This window comes from Plectropomus leopardus, chromosome 13, assembly GCF_008729295.1.
Source record: "Plectropomus leopardus isolate mb chromosome 13, YSFRI_Pleo_2.0, whole genome shotgun sequence".
NCBI lineage: Eukaryota > Metazoa > Chordata > Actinopteri > Perciformes > Serranidae > Plectropomus > Plectropomus leopardus.
Window position 1 is genome coordinate 32350703 of NC_056475.1, and position 24509 is coordinate 32375211.

The following is a 24509-nucleotide window of genomic DNA, read 5'->3' on the forward strand; positions in this document are numbered from 1 at the left end:
CATGATAACATACAGCAGCCTTTTGATAGTAACTCTTGATATTTACTTCAAGGGCCCATTATACACAGCCAATTAAACCGACATAGTGTGGCTGGCTCTTCCCTCTAAGCAGTGGCTGTGGGGATTGAGACTGGCTGCAGAAATAACTCCAACACACATCCCAAATGTCAACAAACATGAAAGAAACTGTGAAATGCACAAGATGGCTCGGCAAATGGCCAGACTGAAAGTGTTAGAGCAACCTGCAATATCCTTAAACAACTGTCTCTACATGCTACCAAACCCCACAGCACTGCTGATGATTAATAGAAAATATTAACAGAGTGTTCCTGTGGAAACGTTAAGCAGAAGTGAAAGGCATGTTTACCCATGTAATACTTCTTATATGTGTGTATGAGATAGTGATAGACAGACAGTGCAAAGAGCAGAACAAGAAAAGACTGAAACGGTGCAGAGATGAGAGAGGACGGAGAAGAGCAAAGAGAATCTGTGTGATGGCCGACGGCCCTTGTGCTTAGCTCGTGTGCTGAATGAAAAGAAGCCCCTGTGTGGGTGTGTGTATGTTTGTATGTGTGCAAGTCTCTGCAGTAGTGCTTGGGGGTCGGTCCCCTCAAAGCCCTACTGCTGCTGAATGCAGAGCAGGCAGAGGCAAATGACTACAAGGCCTCCTCAGTGACTGCAGCACAGCCTGCACCTGGGGAATGGCCCTGTGCAGCAACACAGCAGCAGTCAGCCCCAGTCTATCATAACACAGCCCAAAAAGCAACCCTACTGGAAGTACACAGATCCACTAGGTGTGCTCCATAACTACAGTACAAGGTATTAGACTGTTTTTCTCTGAGATGGTTCTGAAGACTCCTCCTGGTGTGCTATATCAATCCCAGTGATCATCTGGACCTTCTCATCCTTTTAAAAACAAACAGTGCTACATTGTAGTAAAGGAGTGCCAGCCATTTTTAAGACATGGTCATCCCCAGGCAGCAACCTCCAAGGCTGAATATGACGCCAACACAAAAGTGCCACAAACTGCAGATCCTCTCATATCCACTTGAGGCTGGCTCCAAGTCAGTCCCCACAGACTGCCATGTTAAAATGACCAACTCTATAGCAGGAAATATCATGTTTACAGCCTGATACAAAAACAGTCCTGGGGCCTCATTTACAAAGGGTGCATACGCACAAAAATGTGGTGTATGCCCTTTTCCACGCTCACATTCAGATGTATCAAGAGTGAAATGATCTGGGAAATGTGCGGTGCTCCATGCCAACTTCATGGGTGGTGTATGCATGTTTCTACTGCTTTTGATCCGTTTGCGACACATAGAGGTGATGCTGGGAAACTGTTAATGATGTCAAAACAACTACTCCTCTGAGTGATGTGCCCATCAGAGACACACAGATGACCTTTTAACATATCCACCTGTCTGCAATTAGATGAGTGGATATAAAAGCATGCGCAAAATGGTGCAGAAAATAATGTTAACAACAATGGCAGCTTTAGCATTATTAGAAGACATTGAAAATGGCACAGTGCGAAGAGAACACATATTTAGAGACCGAGAGGATTTCATGGGCACACGATGATGACTGGCCCATCAGCTGCTTTAGGTTTCGGTTCCAGTCTTGGACTGCAACACGGCGAGGAGCCACCCGCTGCCTGTGCCCATAAGTGTTGACCACACTGGGCCTCCTAGCGACAGGGGCATTCCAGAGGGAGCTGGCCGACCAATCGGGACTGTGGCAGTCGACCCTGAGCCGAGTCATGCCAGCTGTGTAGGACGAAATTATCCGCATGTCAGCCAGGTCTATCAAATTCCCATACGATGCAGTTGAACAGGCCAACATTAAAGAGCATTTTGCAGCGAGAGACGGTGTTCCTGATGTAATCGGAGCTATCGACTGCACACACATCGCTATAAAAGCACCATCACAGGGTGAATATATTTATGTTAACAGGAAGCGTTTTCATTTTAGATCAATTAACAGACAATATGTAATACGCAAATGCAGTTAACAAACATTGTGGCAAGGTGGCATACATCAACGCACGATTCATTCATTCTAACGAGCAGTTTGGTTGGGAACAGGCTACAAGCTGGCACGGTGCGCGATGGGTGACTTTTCGGTGAATAAATAATTTATTTGTTTAATTGTCTTAATATTAATCCCCCATGACGCACATTGAGCATGTGCGCCCCCGAATATCATCCTGTCTAGTACTCCTATTGGTGCGCTCAATTCCACGTTAATTGGGATGTACAAAGGAAATGTGCTTGGATTCATGTGTGTGCACGGTTCCATACATCTGGATGTTTTTGCGCACGTCGTACGCATACGAACTTGTGGTTAAAAAAAAACAAGATGGCAACAGCCAAAATGCCAGACTCCATAAAACAAAATAATAAAATAAATGGGTCTATTGTCATCCACAACAGCCCACCCCCCCCTTACATCTGACATGACAGAAAAATATGGATACCTCACACACATCACAGAAGATCTCATCTGCCACGGCATGACTTGGATTCAAGATCATAGTGATCTTGACCTTTGAACACCAAATTCTAATTAGCTCAATGTTGAGTCCAAGTGAATGTTTATGTCAAATTTGAAGAAATTCCCTCAAAGATATAGCTTCAAAGGACTGAGATGAATTCAAGGTGAATGTGACCTTGACCTCTGAAAAATGTAATCAGTTCATCCTTGCACCCAGGTGATAATTTGTGCCAAATTTGAAAAAACAAAACAAAAAACAATTTCTCAAGGTACTTATGAGATAACAAGTTAACAAAAATGAGACAAATGGAAGATCACAGTGACCTTGACCTTTGACCTATGACAACCAAAATCGAATCACTCTATCACTGAGTCAAAATGAACGTTTGCACCTAAATTGATGATATTTCCTGAAGGTGCTCTTGAGATACCATGTTTACGAGAATAGGCACTTGCATGAACAGACAGATAACCCAAAAACATAATGCTCAGCTATTGCTGGTGCATAGGCATATAAATCAGTGCTGCTTCTAAAGCAAGAATTTCAAATGTACATCCTACGTCTCCTAGCACCCATATTTACCCATTGTTTGTCCGTCAGGTTTGACTTTCCAACAGATACCTTGCTCAATTGCCTGCTGTAAAGTCTTGGCTGAGCTTTTAACTGCACTAGCACGGGTGATGAAAACAAACTTTAGGAAATCAAAACAAGATGTCCACTGATATAAGCTACAGATAGCTCTCTCACACATTTAAAAATACTATGTCAGCACACTGAAATAAATAGAAAACACCCTGCTACCTATTTCCTCACTGACCCCTAAAATTCTCTTCTTCCTGACTTCTGATGACTGTCTCTGATCAACTCTGTTGGTCGAAGCGGAGGCAGTGTTGGAGGCAGTATCAGACGCAGAGTTTAGTATGTCATGGAATGAATGTTACTGCTGCTCTGGGCTTTTAATGAGCCACATTCTCATGCTCCATGTTAACAGCAACAGTATTGGAAATAGTAAGATCCATCCATCCATCCATTTTCTACCGATTATCTGGAGTCGGGTCGCGGGGACAGCAGCCTAAGCAGGGAAACCCAGACTTCCCTCTCCCCGGCCACTTCGTCCAGCTCTTCCCGGGGGATCCCGAGGCATTCCCAGGCCAGCTGAGAGACATAGTCTCTCCAGCGTGTCCTGGGTCTTCCCCGGGGTCTCCTACCGGTAAGAAATAGTAAGATATTACAATGAAATAACAACACATTTACCATATATCATGCAAATATTGTATTGTCAATAAAGTAAATCAGTAACGCTGTGAATACAGTATGTATATGTGGCACCATGAAACAACTGCGCCATTTTCATCTCTCCTGACAATGGGCCTTCTTTAGGAGCTGACAGATTCCCTCTTTTGTGTTCATTAATTGTAGTAAATGCATCACAATCAGACTTGGTCTTGATCGGCTCCCCTCTCTAAACAATAAGAGAAATCGGCTTAGTCAGGACAGTTTGCAGCTTTTCAATCGATGCATTCCCTCAACTTGTCTTGATACTAAATGAATGTTTGCAATCATTTTATTTAGTTTAATACAATAACAGTTAGTCACAGCTCAGAGAAACTGTTCACAGTTTAAACCCAGACATTATTCCACTCTGTACCTTTACTTGTATTCTAATCACAGTTAGAGAAGTGATTTTATTGATTCATAAGTCCACGGATCTGTTTAGCTGTGTGGGCATTGCTAACGAGAGTTTAGCCTAATCCTTGCTTCCACACTATTGGGCATGTCATTGACGAGATAAAATACAAAACAATATCCTTCTTAATTAACAAGTGATTTAGTTCATTCTAGTATAATGGGTGGAAATGTGTTCATTTCTGTGAAATATTACTTGTTTCTTAAGCAAACCTGCTGGTTAAAAAGTCTCATGATAGAAATGTAAGGACAAATACATTCAAAAATGAAACTGCGCTGCCTCATTAGCAGATAGTATTTTTTTTCCTGTTTAATTCAGTTAAAGAGTCGGGAGCATGAACTGGTATTTTCTACCTATTTTTTTAAAACCCCAGGCCAACATAGAACCACTTTATCAGACACAGCTATGAAGCACTGTTCCTTTTATTGGATGTCCTGACTGAATGCAGTTTTCATCATAATTTTCCATTCTTCTACAAAGGACCACAGGACTCTTTAAGTGATGCTTTGTTAGTCTACCCTGCAACAATTCAAAAAGGTCCAAGTCCAGTGAGACTTCCAGAGAGCCTGTCTGATGGGCGCTGCACATCATGCTACACCTTCCAAACTGAAGAGCCAGTTCAATTATTCATGTCAAAGACAGAAAAGCTATATTTCACAAGCTTTTTTGTTTGAAGTCCAAGTGTTGATATTATTTTTTATTCATTAAAGATTAAAACGTCACAGCTCGGTCAGCGAGGTGGGGGGTTAAGCCATCTTGCATTGAGCTGTCAGTTAGTGTGCACATAGTCTCACAGACAAGGACACACACACACACACACACACACACACACACACACACACACACACACACCCAAGCACACACAGTGCACTTAAAGTATTTGTAGTAGAGGATGAGGGGAATGGACGGTGCGTCGGTAGGATGCGTGCACTGAGACGTGAATAAAGACCATTTGCTCATGGATTCATAGGCTTCCGTCATCCATTATTTAGCTTGGAGAAGAGCAGTGGATTGGTGGCTGGATGATTTTTCTGACAGCGTTTACATGGCTGATGGCTACAGATGTGATGATTTTCACAGCTCAAAATAAACAGTTGTTTTGACAGTGAAGAAACAATTTCTGTTCTCTAAAAGATCCAGCATTCCAAAATATCCAGTCAAACCTTGCAGCCTGACTGTAAAACAATTTAACAATTCAGTGATAAGTGCAAAATGTCCACACAAATGTATTAAAAAATGGGAAAACCTACAGTCCATATTCCATCCTTGTATATACCCATATCTGAAAACAGGCTTGCGGCAAATCCAGCTATGGACAATGAAGAGATTGCAATAGGTTTCAATATGGCAATTTCGCCTCAGCAGACCAATGTTTAACATCAACAACAACAATGAAAAATCAGTCACAAGCCAGCATTTGCCCTCCATCCAAAAGCTAAATGGCATTAGCTCTTGTCTATTGAGTTTGCTAAATGCCCCACATAAAGTGAATTTGCCCCCCAGGGCTGGGAAACAATCATGCGGGCGAGCATCCATTTAAGTGATTTGAATGATCGGAGTGCTGCAGTGCCTCCTATCAGCCAGAGAAAAGGGTCAATACACTGAAACAAAGTGACATGGCTGGCAGCCTGCGCTCTTGTGGAAGACCAGGCAGAGGAAGAGGAGTGGGACCTCACTGTCATTGGGTCAGACAGACATGGACACTCACACACACACACTCACACACACACACACACACACACACACACACACACAGTGTGCCTGGTTGGTTGGTACAAGAGGGCATTTGTGTAGCTCAGACCACACACTCACCTCTGCTGTCACAACGCTCATCACAACTCAGCAAAGAGGCACACAAGATCTTCATCAGTAACTACACACTGATGCCATGTTAGAAATGACCATATATGTTCACATGGAGAAAGGAAGAAATGGAAGATGCTATGACTTACTTTCAGAATTGATTGACATTGTGTCTTTCTCCCAGGACACAACAGTGATGTAGGCCTCCACTGAGGCAGGGATAATGCACTTGAAGACCGCCACATTGCCTCTCATGGCTTTCTGGTCCTCCACCCGGACAGTGTAGGGCTCTCGTAGGACTGGAAGGAGGGGAAAGAGAGGTGTTGTGTAAAAGACAGAATTCTGCTAAAACTGAGCTGGGACAAGCTACTCCTCATAATGGATCATTATTGTTTGCAACAAATCCAAAATGTAAATAAGCAGAGAAACTGACCAGCCTTAATGTGGACATCTTGGCTCCTGATTCTCCCTGAGGGGTTCTCTGCTGTGCAATAGTAGGTGTTGTCGTGAATGAGTTTACTGAAGCTGGAAGGGGGGATGTGGAAGATCTGAAGGGTGCCATTGGGGTGCACATGGCGGATCCCTGGCACATCATATATCTCCTCACTGGTGGCCAGGTACCAGCGCAGTGAGACAGGGGGTACGCCTGTGGCAGGACAGGGCACAGATGTCCCTGTGGTGCTGGCAAACACTACCTCTTGCACAGATGCATTGACAAAATATAAGCTGGAACGTAGATCTTCACAGAAAACTGCAGGAAGAAAAATGAGATCAAAAACACAAATGTAAGACACAGGGTTTTTTTTTTTGTTTTTTGTTTTTTTTTACTTCCTTTACTTAAAAATTGAACAATATAAGGCAGGTGTCCTTAAATAATTCAACTGTAAAAACCCTAACCTTGTACCCACTATTGTTAAACTCCACCAGGTAACAGAATAACTCTCATTTCTGAGAGCATTGTTCTATCCTGCATCTGTATTTTTCTTTTAATGTAGGCCGAGTGGGTTTTTCCCTGGTTGACCATTGTGTTCATGCTCACTGCAGAGGAGGAAGGCTGCAGGAGTGTGTCTCTTGTTGTCTGTGAAGAGACATTGCAGCAAAGCTCTGAGAGAGCAGCAATGGATGTGAAATAACAGAGCTAGAAGAGTGAGAGAGAAACGGGCCGACCAGTCTATACCAGTCTTGCCCAAACATGCACCATGTCAATGTGTGTTTGTGTGTGTGTGTGTGCCCTCATTCAGCTTAAGGGTTGTGTCCTGCTGAGAAGGGAGCCGAGAGTGTTTGAGAGTGACCAAAATAACTGATGATAAAACACATTACGAATGGAGCTGATCGTACAGGGAACATTGTCATTAGAGAGGCTACTTCAAAAATCCCAGTGGCAGCAACCTGACAATTGCACAGTAAGCATTAAAAAAATCCACTGAAAGCACTGTATTTTCAATATACACCACACGGACAACACTCTGCAAACACACACCTAAACAGACTTTGCTATCACAGTAACAGGCCCATGCCCTAGGAGGAAAATGTAGGTTGAACCTCAGCCTCATATTGTAATTTTATAGTTTCTAATGTCCTTCACTGATTTTGTAATTTTTTGCCATTTGCCAATGATGCAGACTAATGCTAGATGCATCAACGTTAATTTCAATAAATCAGTATATAGGCTATAGATAAGACATAGATTTCATAAATACCTCCCCTTAACCTTGAATATTTACATTTAAAAAGCGCACATTATATATTTGACAAAACAATACATTAACCATCATTGTGGAATGTCTTGAAAAACCATGCAGTGAAAGTGTCAATAAAGAAATATAGAATGAGGTCGAATAACTTGTGATCAGTCAGGGATAGGTGTGGGTTTTACATAGTGATAAGTATTTACAGACTGTGTGGGCTAAAATGCACAAGAGTCCCAATTCTCCACTGATTCTCCAACACTGATTTACTGCATGTCTACAATTGGGTAGGCAAAATGAATAGTGGCTACAATATAACGTTTTGGACTGTTTGTTGAACATAACACAACATTTGATGACATCACCTTTGTTTCTGGGCACTAACCAAAAAGCTCACAAAATCAAACACAACCCAATGAAGGTATTGGAATTCTAAAGAGGAGGAAAAACCCATCATTATCCCAGTTTAAGTAACTAAAACATAAATAAACATAAATAGTACATGTATGATAGTCATAGAGTATGAGCAAGCCACAGCCAAACATCCACACATTCTCTTTTTACAAACTAATCTGCATCTATTCTTTTATCACAATTAAAAGCTGTCTTAGCTTCTGTTCCTTTTACGAGATTTCATCTTTGATCTAAATAAGTAATCTATCTAGTTTTTACTTTGTTTCTTGATGACAGACAAGTATTAAAGAGTGTTAAATTTTACCTTGACATGTTTCGAATGCTATCATCCTGCAGTGTTATCAGCTGTCAGGACCAGACAGGTCGACCACGCCTGCTCCTAAACAGCTGATAACACATGTCACAGCAACATCACGTGACTCTTCTGAGGAAGACTGCAGGATGATAACGAATTAAAGACTAGATTCAGTGAAGACATAATGAATTTGTTTGGACTAAGTCATCTATCATTGTACAATAACAATCATACTGTATCTTTGGTGCCAAAAACTCATTGAGAATCAGTTTCCATAATTACAATGTGGATAATGGTCAAAAAAGGCCCTAAAAGCTGGTCTGCAGTCAGTTATCATGTTCATGTACACTGTGTGCAGCAGAGGATGTTTCCAAGTCATCTAACCTATTGAAGCAAGTCCATGCAATGTGATGAACTTCCACTGTAGTAAGTTAGTGTCCCAGATAAAGCCTGACAATGCCACTCTCTGCTGGAATGGTAAGCCACACTGTTGGCACAAAGCCAGGCGATGCACACTGTCTGGATCCCAAGCAAGGGTGGAGTACCTGTTTAACACATCCACTCTGTTTTTAATATTTCTCCTGTTGTTTGAGATGTGGAGAAAATGTTATGTGTTGTCTTACACACACATACACACACACACACACACATAGATATACACACATAGTATGTCCTTTCCTCTAGCAATTACCCTGAAACATGTGTGCTGTGGTTAGCTAAAGTTGAAGCTGGAATTTCTATGCAAAATTCATAAGATTCATGCCAATGACTTTAATACCCTTTTGCTCATTTCCACACATTTTTTTCCACATGCCAAACCATGCTGAAAGACAAAAAAAACCCCAACACAATCAAGTTAAGAAAACACCCTCAACTATTTGCCAAAGTGAGAAGCAACACAAACACTACAAGATGTGCAGAACATAACTAATAACCACACTCAAGCATGTTTATTGCATTACTAAACATGATACAGGTAGGAAATATCAATTAGGGCAGGCTAAATTTATACAGTATGTGTTATACTGCATTAGTTTTAGCTAGGTGTACCTAATAAACTGGCAACTAAGTGTATAGTGTAAAGAGCTAATTTGGTAATTCCACATATGAATAAACGAAAGCTATAGTATGGATCTAGGTCTGACACCGGTCACAAAGGTCACAAACTGACACTGTGGGTTACAGTCTAAGTCCTACTGTGAGTATTACAGGTGTCTCTGCTATATCTCTGCAGTCTGTGCTCTCTCTAATGTGAGCTTTCAGCTCCTGTCACCAGCCCGCCTGTGCGACAGCTGCCAATCCCCCCTCCCCCGAGACCAAACATTTTAGCGCTTCATAAATTCCTAATGAGCGCGCTCAAATCACCGGCCACTTCTGTTCACTGGTTGTTCAACCTGTTACGATAAACAAACGCCACAGCTTACACATGTTTCCACACATTTGTGGCTGCACTCACTTCACACATGCAGTACTCTGAGGACCCGGCCTGGAGGTGTTGAGGGGTGAGCAGTTGTAGTTGTCAACAGCTACAAGACTGTTGTTTCTTATGCAGGAGGAGGAAAAGGTGGAGGAACCATGCCATGACAGTTATGGAGGGTTTTTTTTTGTTTGTTTTGTTTTGTTTTTTTTAGGTTTTTTTTGATTGCCAGTTTGGCAATGATAAAACGTAACAATAGTTACCACAAAACATTTATCAGAGAGCCAAACAACCAGGTGACATCTTTGCAATGAATGAGTAACCTGCGAACAGTAATGTCCTGAGAAACACATGTTGTGGTGACTAGGCTTGGCAACACACATACTTGTGTTTGTGCATGTGTGAGGTTGTATTTTGTTTGCACATTGTGACAGTTTTTCCCATTTTAGTTGATACGCAGACAAATAACCATCAGCTTTTATTGATGTATCATCACATGACTTCTAAAATTTCTCTGCATGTGTAAAAATACTTTCCTGTGATAGCCGTGCCCACAGCCACACAAAAGGTTGACTGATTCGCACATTCACCCACACCACGACCACAGGTTCAGTTACCTTTCATTTGCAGTCATCTAAATTATGTGCAACACCCAGTTTATTTAGATTAAAATTTATTTATTTGAACCTTGACAACACACTGTTTTCTAGACGAAGTGTGCACAGTGTCGTATTGTTTTTTGTTTTTGTTTTTGTTATTCATACATGAGCTAACTGGGTTCAGCTGTGTTCACCTTCTGTTTGAGTCAGGCAAAAGATGGGGCTGAGGGTGGAGCCTGGCTTAAATGCTGAAGGCTATCTCATGGACTGAACCAAGACCTCTGACATCATGGGGGGTATCAGAGTTTGTCTGTGTTAGTTTTAGTTATTGTCTGTGTGTGTCATTTGGCCTGATCAGTATATACATATATATATATAATTATCCACACATTTATATGATTTATATACCCTAACCCTAACCCTTTTCTGTAGAGGTATATTTTGTTGACCTCTTTGAAAGCATTCTAGCGCTAATTTGCTTTGTTAAATCTATTTTATTTGTGAAAATAAATCCACTTTTTAAAAAAAAATTTAAAACCTGTGTTCTTTGTGCTTCAACTGCTTGCTCCCAAATAGCTTTTAACCGAGTTACTCAGAGACCAACCAACCATCAGTTTAGAAGGGTTCTTTTAAATATGGTGCAAAGAAAGCATGGGTTCTATTTTCTCAAAATGATGATCTAATAAGTGTCACTAATGTAGCGGCATTAACAAAGTGCATACGCCAAACAAATAGCAGTGAGAATGCCAAAAAACATAAAGAGAAGATAAAAATATTCCCATTCTAAATGGCTCACTATCCATAGTGATACATTAATTACTTAACTCAAAGGCTAATTAACAGATTAACAGATAAACAGCTTGACAGCGGTTTTCTCAAGTAGGAAAATCTGCCACCAAGATGATGATGATCTCACAGAGAGTTCTTATTGAAAACACACACACACACACAAATGACTGTTACAGGTCAGTTTCAGGTAATTAACAATACACTTTATCGTCTATACAAAAATATGCAGTACCAGATTTTTATAATTTTGATTTTGAATATCAATATATCAAAAACTGTTGAATCTAAAGGCTCTTTGTAGTTCTTAAAAAATAATGCAAATATATAAAATGTGTAGTGACAAACACTACACATGCTACAAAACAAGTATTTGTGTGTTTGACATTCAGACTGTAATGTTTTGTTAATGAAGTATGGCTGTATTAATCAGTTGTGTGCTGTGGTACTTCATATAAATGTTATATGTGTTGCATTTGAAAATGTGGTGTTCACCTTCAGTTTCTTCATTATCAGTTTTTGTTCCACAAACAGATCTATTATTTTACTTTAAAGCCCAATAAAACACAGTGAACTACTCTTGTTTAAATGTGGGGACATGCAATGCTAATATGTGTATCTTAATGTATCCAATAATAAGGCCTCATTTGTATTTGAACACCACCCTCAAAATAAGAAATAATAAGTCTTAAACAGAGTTTCCAGGCTGTGTCTGTGTGAATGGTGGAAAGAGAACAGGAGGTTTTCACAGCGTGAAGGCAGTTGTCGCATCTGACACTGTGGACCAGAACAAACAGCCATCCTGCAGTCTCTGGTCTGAGTGTGTTTGAAAGGTGACAAGAGGAGAGAGGCTGCCTCATGACTGCTGAGGCCCCCACCACCACCTATTTCTGCGTGGTTGGTTTCTTCAGATTAAAAAGGCTGGTGAATGCAAAAGCCTGAAGAACCTAACAGCTCAGATAGGTGCAGTGGGAGTAGGCCTGGGCAGTATCATAGACTGTATATTGGACGTAGCTACTTTGACATCGCCTGTTGGTTTGGTAACTGCCATTTTGAAGCCTCGAGTTTGGCATTTTAGTCATCGCCATCTTGTTGTTTTTGGAGCCAGAAGAGACCATATTTGGACAAGAGGGTGGAGATGTGAAGGAGTGAGGAGTCAATCTGACTCACAGACTGTAGCGACGCCTCACAGACAGCCTGTCACTAAAGCCCCCCCCTCCCTTAAATATGCATAACATTAAGGCCTAATGAAAAGTAAACCTCTAAGTTATATAAAACTTCAACCCCTGTACAGTTGTCATGGATGTCGAAATTAGCCACAGAGACAAAAGTTTTTGGTACCAGGCTGTAAATTTGTTTATTTCTGCTGTTAAGTCAGGCATTTTAACATAGGTGGCTGTTGGGATTCAGTCCATTCTCATTTCGAGGTCGTCAAATATTGTTGCTTTTGCAGTGATTTTGGCCAAAGATCCTGAAACCAAAACCACCTTTTGCGGCTCTATGATACACTACTGGCGAAGTCAGCTGATAATGTGGCCAGACGCAACGTGCCATGTCTGCATGATAGGCCAAGGCGTCAGGTTGAGTGCTGCTGGTAAAGATGTAATATAAAGAGCACCAAGGTCCCTATGTGGTGGGCAGGAGGGCCGATGGATGAATCCAACAAACCTCTGACTTTCACCCGAGAGATCTGTTTTTGCTTCCCATCTGAATGTGGTTTTTTTTTTTATCTACACCTTAAAATTTGCCTCCTACCCATAATTCTATGCCCTCGTTATGCCTAATTTTAAGCATGTGCTTTGGTTAACATCCTGGTGTTCGTTGCCATGTGTTTTTGTAGCATAATTCCACCATGTACTTCTGTTGACACTCTGGCATTGGTAGAGGCATCCCAAGACTTAAAGAGCAGACACAGGATACCTAGAGTTACAGCATAATATGTAGATGCAGAAGTCCACTGACAAAGCAGCAACCACTTGGAATAAGAAAGTGTTGGATTGACTCTGTTTTAAAGCCAGCCTCAAGTGGCCATTCAAACAACTTTTTCACACTTCTCCATTGGCTTAATTTTTCAGCATTGGTTGCTTCTTGGTCAATGTGGCTTCAAAATATTTTTGCAACATTTTCTAGGTTCTCACGATACACAACATACAGTATATCTCAATATTCTGAAATCTCTTTAAGTGCTGCAGAGTGCTAAAAAGGGGAAATATTAAATGAACTACTGTTATGTTAAAGTTGAACAAAATGATTAAGTTATTTTGAAGCATTTTGAAGCTTGTCTAAGGTCAGAAGTAGTTTTGCTGTGGATTTGAAGCTGTTAGCAGTTTTGCTGTGGATTTGAAGCTGTTAGCAGGTAGAAGAAAGTGACTATTACCACTGTGTCTTTAAACGTGAGCATTTATTCAGTAGGAGCAGGAAACTTACAGCTCTTAAGTTCATATATTACTGATATTTGTCACAGTGGTGCTCTGTGGTTGCAAAAGGCAACTTAATAGTAATGATCTGGAGTCCTACAGAAGCAAAAATGCACATTTTACCTGCTCAGACTTCGAAAAAAAGGGGTCTGGATGGGTAGATGAGTGTATGTGACATGTCATGTGTCTTTGTGTGTGTGTGTGTGTGTGTGTGTGTGTGCGCGTGCATGTGTGTATGTGTGTGTGTGTGTGTGTGTGTGTTTGTGAAGGAAAGAGCCATAGGAAAGAGCGAGAGAAGTGAACTTCCAAAGCAAATCTTGTGAGAGGGGGTTAAAAAAAACATGACATGAAAGTTCATAACTGATGTTCGTGATAAAGTCATTTTTTATATCCCACATTATCTAGCCGCATTTCATTGAGTATATGCAATATATTGCCCGTCCCTAAATGGGAGTGTTCTTTTGTTGTTGTTGTTGTTGTTGTTGTTATTGTAATGTGCAGTGCCAATGAAAATGTGAGAGCCAGGCTTTAATGGGGAGGCAGGCTAGCTGGAGCATACTCCAAGAGTGAGTACGTTTACATGCACAAAATAGTATGGTTTTTACCCTTATTTCAAAAAAGACAATATTCCAACTAAGTTGTGTACATGTGCAATGAAAATGAATATTCTACACTCCAAAGACTCTGATTAATGTGCCCCAACATGTTGTTTATCACGTCAAAATATGGAGAAGTAGAACAACTGGAGGTGCTTGTCATTTTGCTTCTTTGTATTAAAATAATACATTTTCACAGTTTTCTCCTGGCGGTGGACTTGTTTGACTCTCTCTTTCTTTCCTTCACCTTCTTGAAAAGGTTGATGCTGCAATATCTGCACATATCCAAAAACCTGTTGATATCCAAGTCTTTCAAAAATTTTGAAAGCAGGTGTGATTCTCCTTCTGACCACAAATATGGGATTTTATTTTGCATGCATCTCTACCTCACAGCTCTGCAAACTGCTGGCGAGTTGGTTCGTGTACATCGTATCCATGACAACACACAGAGACAACTGTAGACAGACGAGAGGCCGTGTGTCACAAACTGAAGTAAAAACTCCAGTTCAGATGCATATTCAAAATGTGCTGTATCCATGCCCAAATAATGCTCCTAAAATCCAAATAATACCAACATATCCCTGTGTCTTAATCACAAAATGCTAAATTCCAAAAATGGCCTCATTCTGAATATTTAACATAATACACCGTTTATATGACCTACATCATATGACCCCAATCCCAAATATTGTCATATTAAGAATAATAGGGTAGTATTGGTGTGCTTGTAACTGTAGCCAGTAACACGCAGGCTGTTATTAACAGTGAGGGACTGAAAGTGAATGAAAGAAAAAAGCAGGAGGGTCGCGAAATGCCATGATAGAAGTTAGAGGCATGCTCCATCTCAGTTCTATTCCACAACCTCTTTAGAATGGATACTTTCTTTTTTCCCTTGTTCCTTTTCTCTTCATTCTATTTCTTGGAGAAGCTCTGCCCTGCTTTGTCCGTATTCCTTTTTAACCTTCATCTCTCCTTCATGCTCCTATGACCCTGTCTGTTACATCCTGACTTGCTCCACCTTTACACAAGGTGTAGCTGAAAAAAAAAACAAAACACAATGCACGCAAAAGGAGAGAGCCAGAGAGAAAGTCATACTGCTCTCAGCTGCCTGCTTACCGACTCTGCTGAGCTGCATTCATCATCACAAGTCCCTGCAGCTAAAGCAGTGCAGCCTGAAATCAAAGTACTGAAGGAAATGTATGCAACGCGTATACTCTGCTGTGTCCTGTTGCAAGAACAACATGGTGCTGTTGGGTCAAAGGATTTGATTTTTAAAAAAATCCTCCTTTATGACACATTACCCTACTTGGACCATTGGTCCAAAAAATGCTGTGAAATCAGTTTAATGGTAGACACTCCTTTCAGAATATGTCTTTTGACTCTACACTGAGAATAATCTAATAAAGCAGAAATTACATGAACAGAATTTGTATTTTGGGGGGACATTATATGAATATTCAGTTGTAAATAATAGCCCAAGACAAACAAGCCCAATTTATCATAATGCTCGCTTGCAAGCAAAGGAGACAGTATGTGGGTGGCTGCTGGCTGTCATCAAGTGTGTTTGTGTACAGCACCATTAAATTATAATCTCATTAACGTTGCTGTCATCAAATAGTAAGATGTAACACATACAAATGCACATCTCAGAGATATGTAACTCAGTTTTTGCAGACTAAAGGGGCACAATTTTGAGAATTGATTGATAATACTGGGAATACAGGAGTAAGATCAAAAAAGAGCGGGCTGAATCTTAAAACGAGACATGAAAGATTTATGTGGACCCTATCAATAGTCGGTCAGCCGTCAGCCTGGTTGGCAGATTAGAGCTGCAGTCTGCAACGCTTTGGTCCACATCTCAAAGGATTTCTGTCTCTGTTGATAGTGCTGCTTTTCTGAATCTTACTTTAAAATGAATTATGTTCTTGAGATGTTGCCACTCAAAAGGACCCAAAGACTATGACTGGACTGCTTCTTCCCTCCCTTTTATTTAAAGTTTGTTCTTATGTCCAGAGATTTTGGATAAAACACATTGCTGCTTTCTTGTTTTTATTCTTTATTCCACAAATGCACAAACTGTATAAATCCTTCAAGACATTCTATGTCAGTCTTCTTGATACGGTTTTGGCATCACACACATACCATTACAGTATTATTCTGAACACCAACACACTCCCAAGCGTATCATGCCCCCACACACGCACATACTCTCAGTCATTATATGGCTGCCTCTGCCAGAGCCTGTCTTAATCGACATCAGTTTTCTATGAGCTAAAACCAAAAAGAAGAAAAGGTGATATTGTTCAATAATGGATCTCACACATGTATAATTTTTTCCTCTGTTTTTAGTCTTAGCAAAGCTCAGGGGAGGGGCGGGAAGGTGGGGTCCTGTTTGGTTAGTGAAGTGGGTCCCTTCCTCTTGCTGTGTGAAATAATTCTTGGCACAGTCCCAGATGTCAGCACTTATTGGTGGCAGGGCCTGCTGAAGCCTCTAACCATGGATTGCAGGTGACTGCTAATGCAATCTTCCCATTGTGGAGCATCTGCTGCTGCACTTGGAGCTCAAGGGCACCAGACACGCTTCGGTCAAGGAGAGTGCACACGGGCGTGTCAGAGGGATGTGGGGGATGAGCATTTATGTCTAGAAGCCTGCAAACATACAGGCAGACATGGGCTTGGTTGACAGTGGAAACAATGAGGAGTCAATGCAGCCAGTAATGGTAGTGGGTTGCCTGCCACTATCACAGAGAATTCTGGAAGAAAAGGCACCAGCTGCAAAGATACTCAATGATATTTCTTATCGCAATTAATAAACAAACTAGACTTTAATTGTCCCTGTGCTGTGTGTTCAGTCAGACCCATAAACCTCCACTCTGACAATGCCAATCAGTGGTTGCTTCCAAATCACACAGGCAATTTATTTAAGTAAATGTCTGATCAATACAGGTCCCACTAACACACAACATAAATAGGCCTATGCATTAGCCTGTGCATTAGCCCTCTGATGTGTCAGGAGCTTGCCTGTGTTTACCTAAACCAAACACCATTAATCAACATGAGACCAATGTGCTCGCAAGCCTCTTATTTTCTTGTTGAAATACCAAAAGAAAAAAGTACTTTACATCATTTCATAATGTTTTGTTTGAGTGTTTTATTTTCTGCAGCAACATGCTGATATCAACCCATTCTCTTCTGATTTTATCACACTGAATTAGCTTTTAGCGACTACCTGTCTGCTCTGCCCAATACCACTGATATGTTTAAACATGAGCGTCCAGTTGGCTCTCAGCCACGGTGTGGCCTTCACCAGGTCACAGATCTCTGTGGTGCTACAGTGGGCATCAGGGCAGCAAGACATTAGAGCAACTCCACTGGGGCAAACAAGCACAGAGCCACACTGACAGCTCATGGCAGGCCATGCAGGTAATTAAGGCAGAGCTCTGCAGAAACTGCCTAGGGAGGAGAGAGTGGAGGCTGGGGGATTGCAAAAGGGGGAGGGATAGGGAGGGGTGGAGATGGGGTGGAGGACAGGATGGTCTCATGATGACAGTGAGTAAGCATCTAAGCCCCCCTCACCCCCACAGCCTCCACCCCGTCCTCTCCTGCCCTAGGGACATACACAATAATCGGTAAAAAGAAGTGCAATACTGATCCAAGATGCACTGATCTGAGAACAGGGTCCCCTCACTCTCCTAAATCATTGCCTCCAATTTTGCCCTCATGAATAATGTTGAGCAGTGCGCTCAGTGTCATGCAGGCGCTATGTAAAACCAATGATAGCCTCCTCTGATGTCAACTCTCTGGAGGGTGAGATGAGAGTCACCGTGTAGTGGGTTAGGTGATGCATATGAACGCTCATTTACATGAGCGCGAACACAAAGGAATGAGTTCACACATAGCTACTGGACACTCTGAAGACCATACTCATTTACATCAACCAAGGTAGACAAGTACTGCAAATTGACTGAGACAGAGGGAGAGAAAGAAATAAGAGAAACGGTGGAGGAGTGAAGCAGAGAAACACCTGTGAGTGAGTCAAGAAACTCTAGCTGCTGCCACTGAAGCTAACAGGCAAAGGCACATTAAGAGAAAGAGGGAAAAAAACAACATATGAGACATTTTAATGCTCTATTAGCCTTCCAAAGTGACACAGCATTGACATGACAGGATGTTCCCGATAAATGCTAATATTCTTCCACATGAATATCTAAGGATGAATCAGAGCTTGATGGTGAAGCTGGTTAGATTCCAGGCTCTTGAGCCACAGAGGTTCACTCACATATTGTATTACAGAGCCAATTAAACCCATAACATACTGTGGAAATGTATGCCTGTCCTCTAACACATTACACTGCATAAGATCTTTTGCCCATGACATCAAAATCTTCTTGAATTACTCTGAGCTAAAGCTGCAAACTAATTAAATATAATCAAGTTTTCTACTGAATCGGGTTGAAAGCTATGCTAGTTGCACAACACAATATCTATTGCATGTTCTTTCTGTCCTGGAAGAGGGATCCCTCCTCAGTTGCTCTCCCAGAAGTTTCTACCCATGTTTTTTCCATTAATTTTTTTTTAATGGACCAAGGCAAAAATATGGAGGCATATAATTAACACCATGTCTCTTATAATTTGTATATTTTGTCTCACACCTATGTACATGGACATTTATAGTCTACCTTGTCAGCCTGTTTGGGCTGGCCATCAATTGATACAAGATACTGCATTCAAATCATAACATAGAACCAAACTCTCGGTAGATTTTTGTTGTTTGACATAATTAAGTCAATCTAAATGTCAATACATTTCAGCAGTAATTATTGCCCAGCCGCCTCCACACTGCAGTAATCTGAGGGAGGCTGAAGTGCAAAAGAAAGGAGGTGGAGTTGCCATTCTGCCTGATATTCTTTTCAATGTAAGCAAATATCTTATGGAAATATTGTATCTTTAAATATGTGGCTCTTGAATTCCCTCTCTCGAGTTATGTTCCTAAATATCAACAGGTCACCTGTGGACTGACTAAGAATGTCACTGAGCCCACACGCAACACACTAAACTTAATTATCTCCAGGAGCCTGAACATTTCTAAGGTTGTGGTCACTGATGTTGCTCCCTCACATCACTCCTGTGTTTTCTTTGACAGCACTTAATATGTGCACACAAATGTGCAGAGCTAATTTTTAAAAAAGTGTTGTATAACTGAAAACACTATTTATTTTGGTTTTCTCTTCCACACCTGCTACACAACAGAAAATTAGACAAGCATTCAGTACCTCCAGTTGTTTTGTCCCTGTGTCCAATTAAAATTAATAACATGACACAATTTATCCAATACACCATAAAAAACCTTGAGGACACTAAACCACATCTGAAACCTTCATCTTGCTGCCTAGACAATCTGCCAAAAGGCTTTTTCAAAAATGTTTCACATTGCTTGGCCTCAGAATTTATACACACTGTACATATGCCTTTTCTCTGAAGTGTTAAAAACTGCAGTCATAAAGCTATTGTAAAACGACAAAAACAAAAACAACAACACACACCACACACCACACACACCACACACACACACACACACACACACACACACACACACACAAACAATCTAGATATAACACTAATGAACAAATATAGGTCAAGATCAAACCTCCAGTTTTTGAGTATAAATAATTGAAAAAGCTGTTTTTCAAAAGCTGAACAACTTCTTGGCACTAAATAACTGTTTCTGAGAGGGCTCTCATTAAGGTCTTTAGTGACATTTATTTAAACACAGGCAATGGCAGAATTTCAGTCTTAGTATTGCTGGATCTTAGTGCTGCATTTGACATGGTTAATCACATTATATTACTAGACTAACTGGAATACTGGATGGGACTTTCTGGCACAGTACTTAACTGGTTAATTCCTACTTAGATGCAGATAGGGGCAGGTTTGTGTCTTTAGGTAAAACATTTCAGCAGACAAGAATGAGATGCGGAGTTCCTCAGGGCTCCATTCTGGGGCATCTTCTGTTTAACATCTACATGCTTCCATTGGCTCAGATTATGGAAAACCATAAAATATTGCACTGCACTTATGCAGACAACACACAGATTTACATATCCACTAAACACTGCACTGAACAAAACAACAATTTGATGTGCATCAATTTTCTTCAATTAAACTAGGACAATACTGAAATAACGGTTGTTCAAGCCAAGGAGGCATGATATAAAGTCAGCGCCCAGTTTCAGTTGGCAGTTTTAAAACCACAGAACAGCCAAACAGCCAGATAACTTGGTGTAACCATGAACTTAGACCTAAATTTCAGTAACCATATTAAGACAATTAACAAGTCAGCCTATTATCACCTTTAGAACATATCAAGGATGAAAGGGTTTATGTCTCAGCAGAATTTGGAAAAACTTCAGAAGACTTGATTACTTTAATTGTCTTTATGGGTTTCTCCAAAAAAAAAAAAAAAAATCCATCAGACAGCTGTAACTGATTCAGAACGCTACTGCTCCAGTCCTCACTAAATCAGAGAAGGTGGATCACATCACTCCAGTTCTGAGGTCTTTACACTGGCTTTCCATCTCTCAGAGAATCCATTTCCAAATACTACTTTTGTTTTATAAAAAAATGCATAGTTTAGGGCCCTAAACACATTCCTGACCTTCTGCTACACTCTGATCCACCCAGACCTCCCAGGTCTTTTGGCTTACATTCACTATAAATCTGGAACAAACAAATCTGGAAAAACTGCGCATCAGCTGCAACTCTGTATTTTTCTATTTAAGTTTAGTTTTTTATTAATTCAAATATTTATTAATTTCTTACTCCGCACTGTTTTCTATTATTTTATACCTGTCTTAATATATTGTGGGTTTTTTGTTTTCTATTCTTCAACTCTTTAATGGCATTTCTTAGGATGCTGTCTTGGCCAGGCTTCCCTTGAAAAAGAGGTCATTGTATCTCAGCGGGACCGACCTGGTAAAATAATGGCTGAATAAATAAAATAAAAATAAAATTTATAATTGTAAATGTTATCTTATGATGTGTTTCTTTTGCACTTTGTTGTTGCTTTTGATGTTTTATGAAAAGCACTTTGAATTGCCTGTGTCAGTCTACCATTTCTGGCCAGACTCAACTATTACTTTCAGTGGTGAACATTGTAAACATTACACTGCTTAGCAGGCATTTTCAGAAGGCTATGTTAGCAATTCTAATGTTAGCATTTAGCTCAAAGCGCTATTGTACATATGTACAGTCTCACAGAGTAGCTACCATTGCTGTAGACACCTTAGAAAAAAAAATCACAAATCTGCATCTGATGAATATGATTATGAAGTTACTGCCAGCAGCCAGTTAGCTTAGTTTAGGCTGGAGTCTTATCATCACTCTGAGGTTGCCAGGAAACCAACAGAGGCTCCAGGAAGTCACCACACTTGGCCAAAATTGTGCATGTTGTTTTGACATTTCCTTGTCAAACAAAATGAGATATAACCTGTTAATTAATGAGCATTAGAGATGCTGAGGGGCAGATCTTTTTTTTTAACTTTTGGAAAGAGTCATAAAAGTTGTTTCCTCCCGTTTCTAGTGTTTGTATTAAGCTAAGCTAACAAGCTAAATATTATCCTGCAGATAGGGTTGTGCAAAATCCCTACCATCTACAATAACCCTTGGCAAGAAGCCAAATAAGTATATTTCAAGTGAAGGTTAAACTATTCCTTTTGAGTGCATTTTTAAATGTTCCCCCTGGTTTTTATATAACTATAAATACTACTATCATACTAATGAAAGGACACTGGCAAAACTTAAGTTCTTCTCTTGTCATTTTACAAAGTTGAAAGTGTGGTGTCAGCAATGACGCAGGAGTTGTGTCGCAACATAGTGGTGAAGAGGGAGCTGAGCTGGAAGGCTAAGCTCTCGATTAATCTGTCCATTAATGTTCTGACCCTCACCTATATGGTCATGATCTTTGGATAGTGACTGAAAAATGAGATTGTGGATACCATTGGTGGAAATGAGGTTCCTGCATAAGGTGTCTACTAAGCCTTAGAAATCAGGTTGGGACACTCAGAGTGGAGCTACGTGCAACTGGTAAGAGGCCCAAAGATAGACCCAAAACACGTTGGAGGGAATATATCATCTGATAAAAATGGATAGATTCATTTTAAGTTAGAGCTGTTTGTTGCTAATTTACATGTCTGAACAGTTCTACATTGCTTGTAGTATAATGCAGCTCAATGTACACTGTGCATGCTTTTAGAGAGTGGAAGAAATGTATTATTTCAGTAAAGTTCCTCTGTCACCTCTGCATGCTATATAGTCAAGTACAACTTGCTGAAGGAGAGGGAAGGTGGATCTCAGTTGAGCTGAGAGGGAGGACACACACACACACACACACACACATACATACATATATATATATATATGATATTATTTCCTGTAATATAATTTTAGTAATATACATAATTAGTAATACAAAGTTTTTGTATTATTTTTTGTAATAATAAAAATTTGTATTTTTTCTTCTCATTTTTTACTAGATTCTTGCAGTTAATCCTGCTACATCATTGGAGTTGAAAGATGAGTTGATAAAAATCTCCAGCTACAATGAAAATTCTATCCAGTTGTTTGGGCATGTTGTTGCTGATGGCATCATACAATTCCTGCAGTGCATTTTTTATTTTGCATTGGAGTTTTGTGTCCTGTTGGCTGTGAACAAGGTCCGCCCATCCAGTGCAATAGCTTGATCCGGGATGTTAGGGGTTAACCATGTCTCTGTGAAGATGTCTGCAGAGCAGTCTGATTTACCGTTGCTGAGTGAGCCTCAATCGCATCTCATCCACTTTAGAAGCGTGCTGTACAAATTTTATTTGTACAGCACGCTTCATACACAGGTTAACTCATTGTGCTCTACAGAAAAAAAAAACAGAAGACATTAAACAATATGATAAAAAGCATACAGGTGTAAAGCATAAATAAAATAGCCTCTTAACAAACCATGTATAGCACACACATAAACAGAATGTTGTTAGCCATAACAGTTGACAACAACAGGCGCACACAAAGACAAACACATATACACATACACGCACACGCACACACACACACGCACACACACACACACACACACACACACACACACACACACACACACAGGTTAATTACCATAAGCCTGGGAGAAAAGCAATGTTTTGAAACTGCTTTTAAAGTAGTATAGTATACAGTTGCTGAAGATCTTAGGTTGTAAGGCAGTTTGTTCCAAAGAACAGCACCATAGTGACTAAATGCACCTTTACCTGATTTGGTTTTAATCCTGGGTACATTTGGCTGACCCATGTTTGATGATCTGAGGCATCTAGTTGGGCTGTAACTAGTGATCAGGTCAGAAATATGTTTGGGAGCAATACCATTTAAAGCCGTGTAGATAAGCAGTAGTATTTTAAAATCAATTCTGTACTGTACCAGCAGCCAGTGGAGTGTTTTCAGTACAGGTGTTATACGTTCCACTTTTCTAGTCCCAGTTAGCACTCTCGCTGCTGCATTTTGAATGAGTTGGAGCCTGCCAACTGTCATTTTGGGAAGTCCAGCAAAGAGGGCATAACAGTAATCTAAACTGCCGGAAATTAATGCATGGAGTGGCTTTTCTGAGTCAGACTGGGACAGGAAGCTTCCAAGTGTGTGGAGATTTTTTTTTAAATGATAGAAGGCTGTCTTTGTCTTTATTCTCCTGTGACAGGACATTAGCCAGTAGAAGGCTTGGAAGAGGAACTTTAAGTTGAGGCAGCTCAACTTAAAGTGTCTCTTGTATTTTATTTTGTACTCTTTTTATCATATTTTACTGGTTTCTAGTTTTGTCCCTTGGTTTTAGGATTGTTCATTACTTTGGTCAACTATGGTTGTTTTAAATATGCTATTGAATAAAACTGACATTGACATTGGCATATGCAAAGGTGCGAAGGCATGCTGCTTGCAGCTTTAATTAGGGCTAGAGCACCAAACAATGTGAAGACCCTATTCAAATTAAAGGAATTGTTATTATTTTCTCAAATTAATTGCATTTTTCAGGGATTAAAGTTGCTCTAAAACTCCAGAAACTGTGCATGCACCAGAACTTTACAATTCATAATTTACAGGTCTCAAACACATTTGAGGTGGATCTGTTCAACTTGTGAAGAGGAGTACATCAAAGTATGTCTTTTTCTGTTGCCAATAGGTGGCGCTACAACTGGTTACAAACCACAAAACATGGCAATTTGACACTTTAAGCCTGCCAAATAATCCATGCAAGACACCTCTCCACCATTTCAGGATTTCAAGTG

The 24509-nt window shown here is 40.4% G+C and overlaps 1 protein-coding gene across 1 annotated transcript in view; it reads right to left on the reverse strand.

Annotated features, from left to right (window-relative positions):
• Positions 1-24509, reverse strand: part of dscama (Down syndrome cell adhesion molecule a) — a 150254-nt gene that overhangs the window by 114481 nt on the left and 11264 nt on the right. Inside the window, 2 exon segments of the mRNA XM_042499673.1 lie at positions 6137-6286; positions 6421-6738. Coding sequence (XP_042355607.1) covers positions 6137-6286; positions 6421-6738 — 468 coding nt within the window.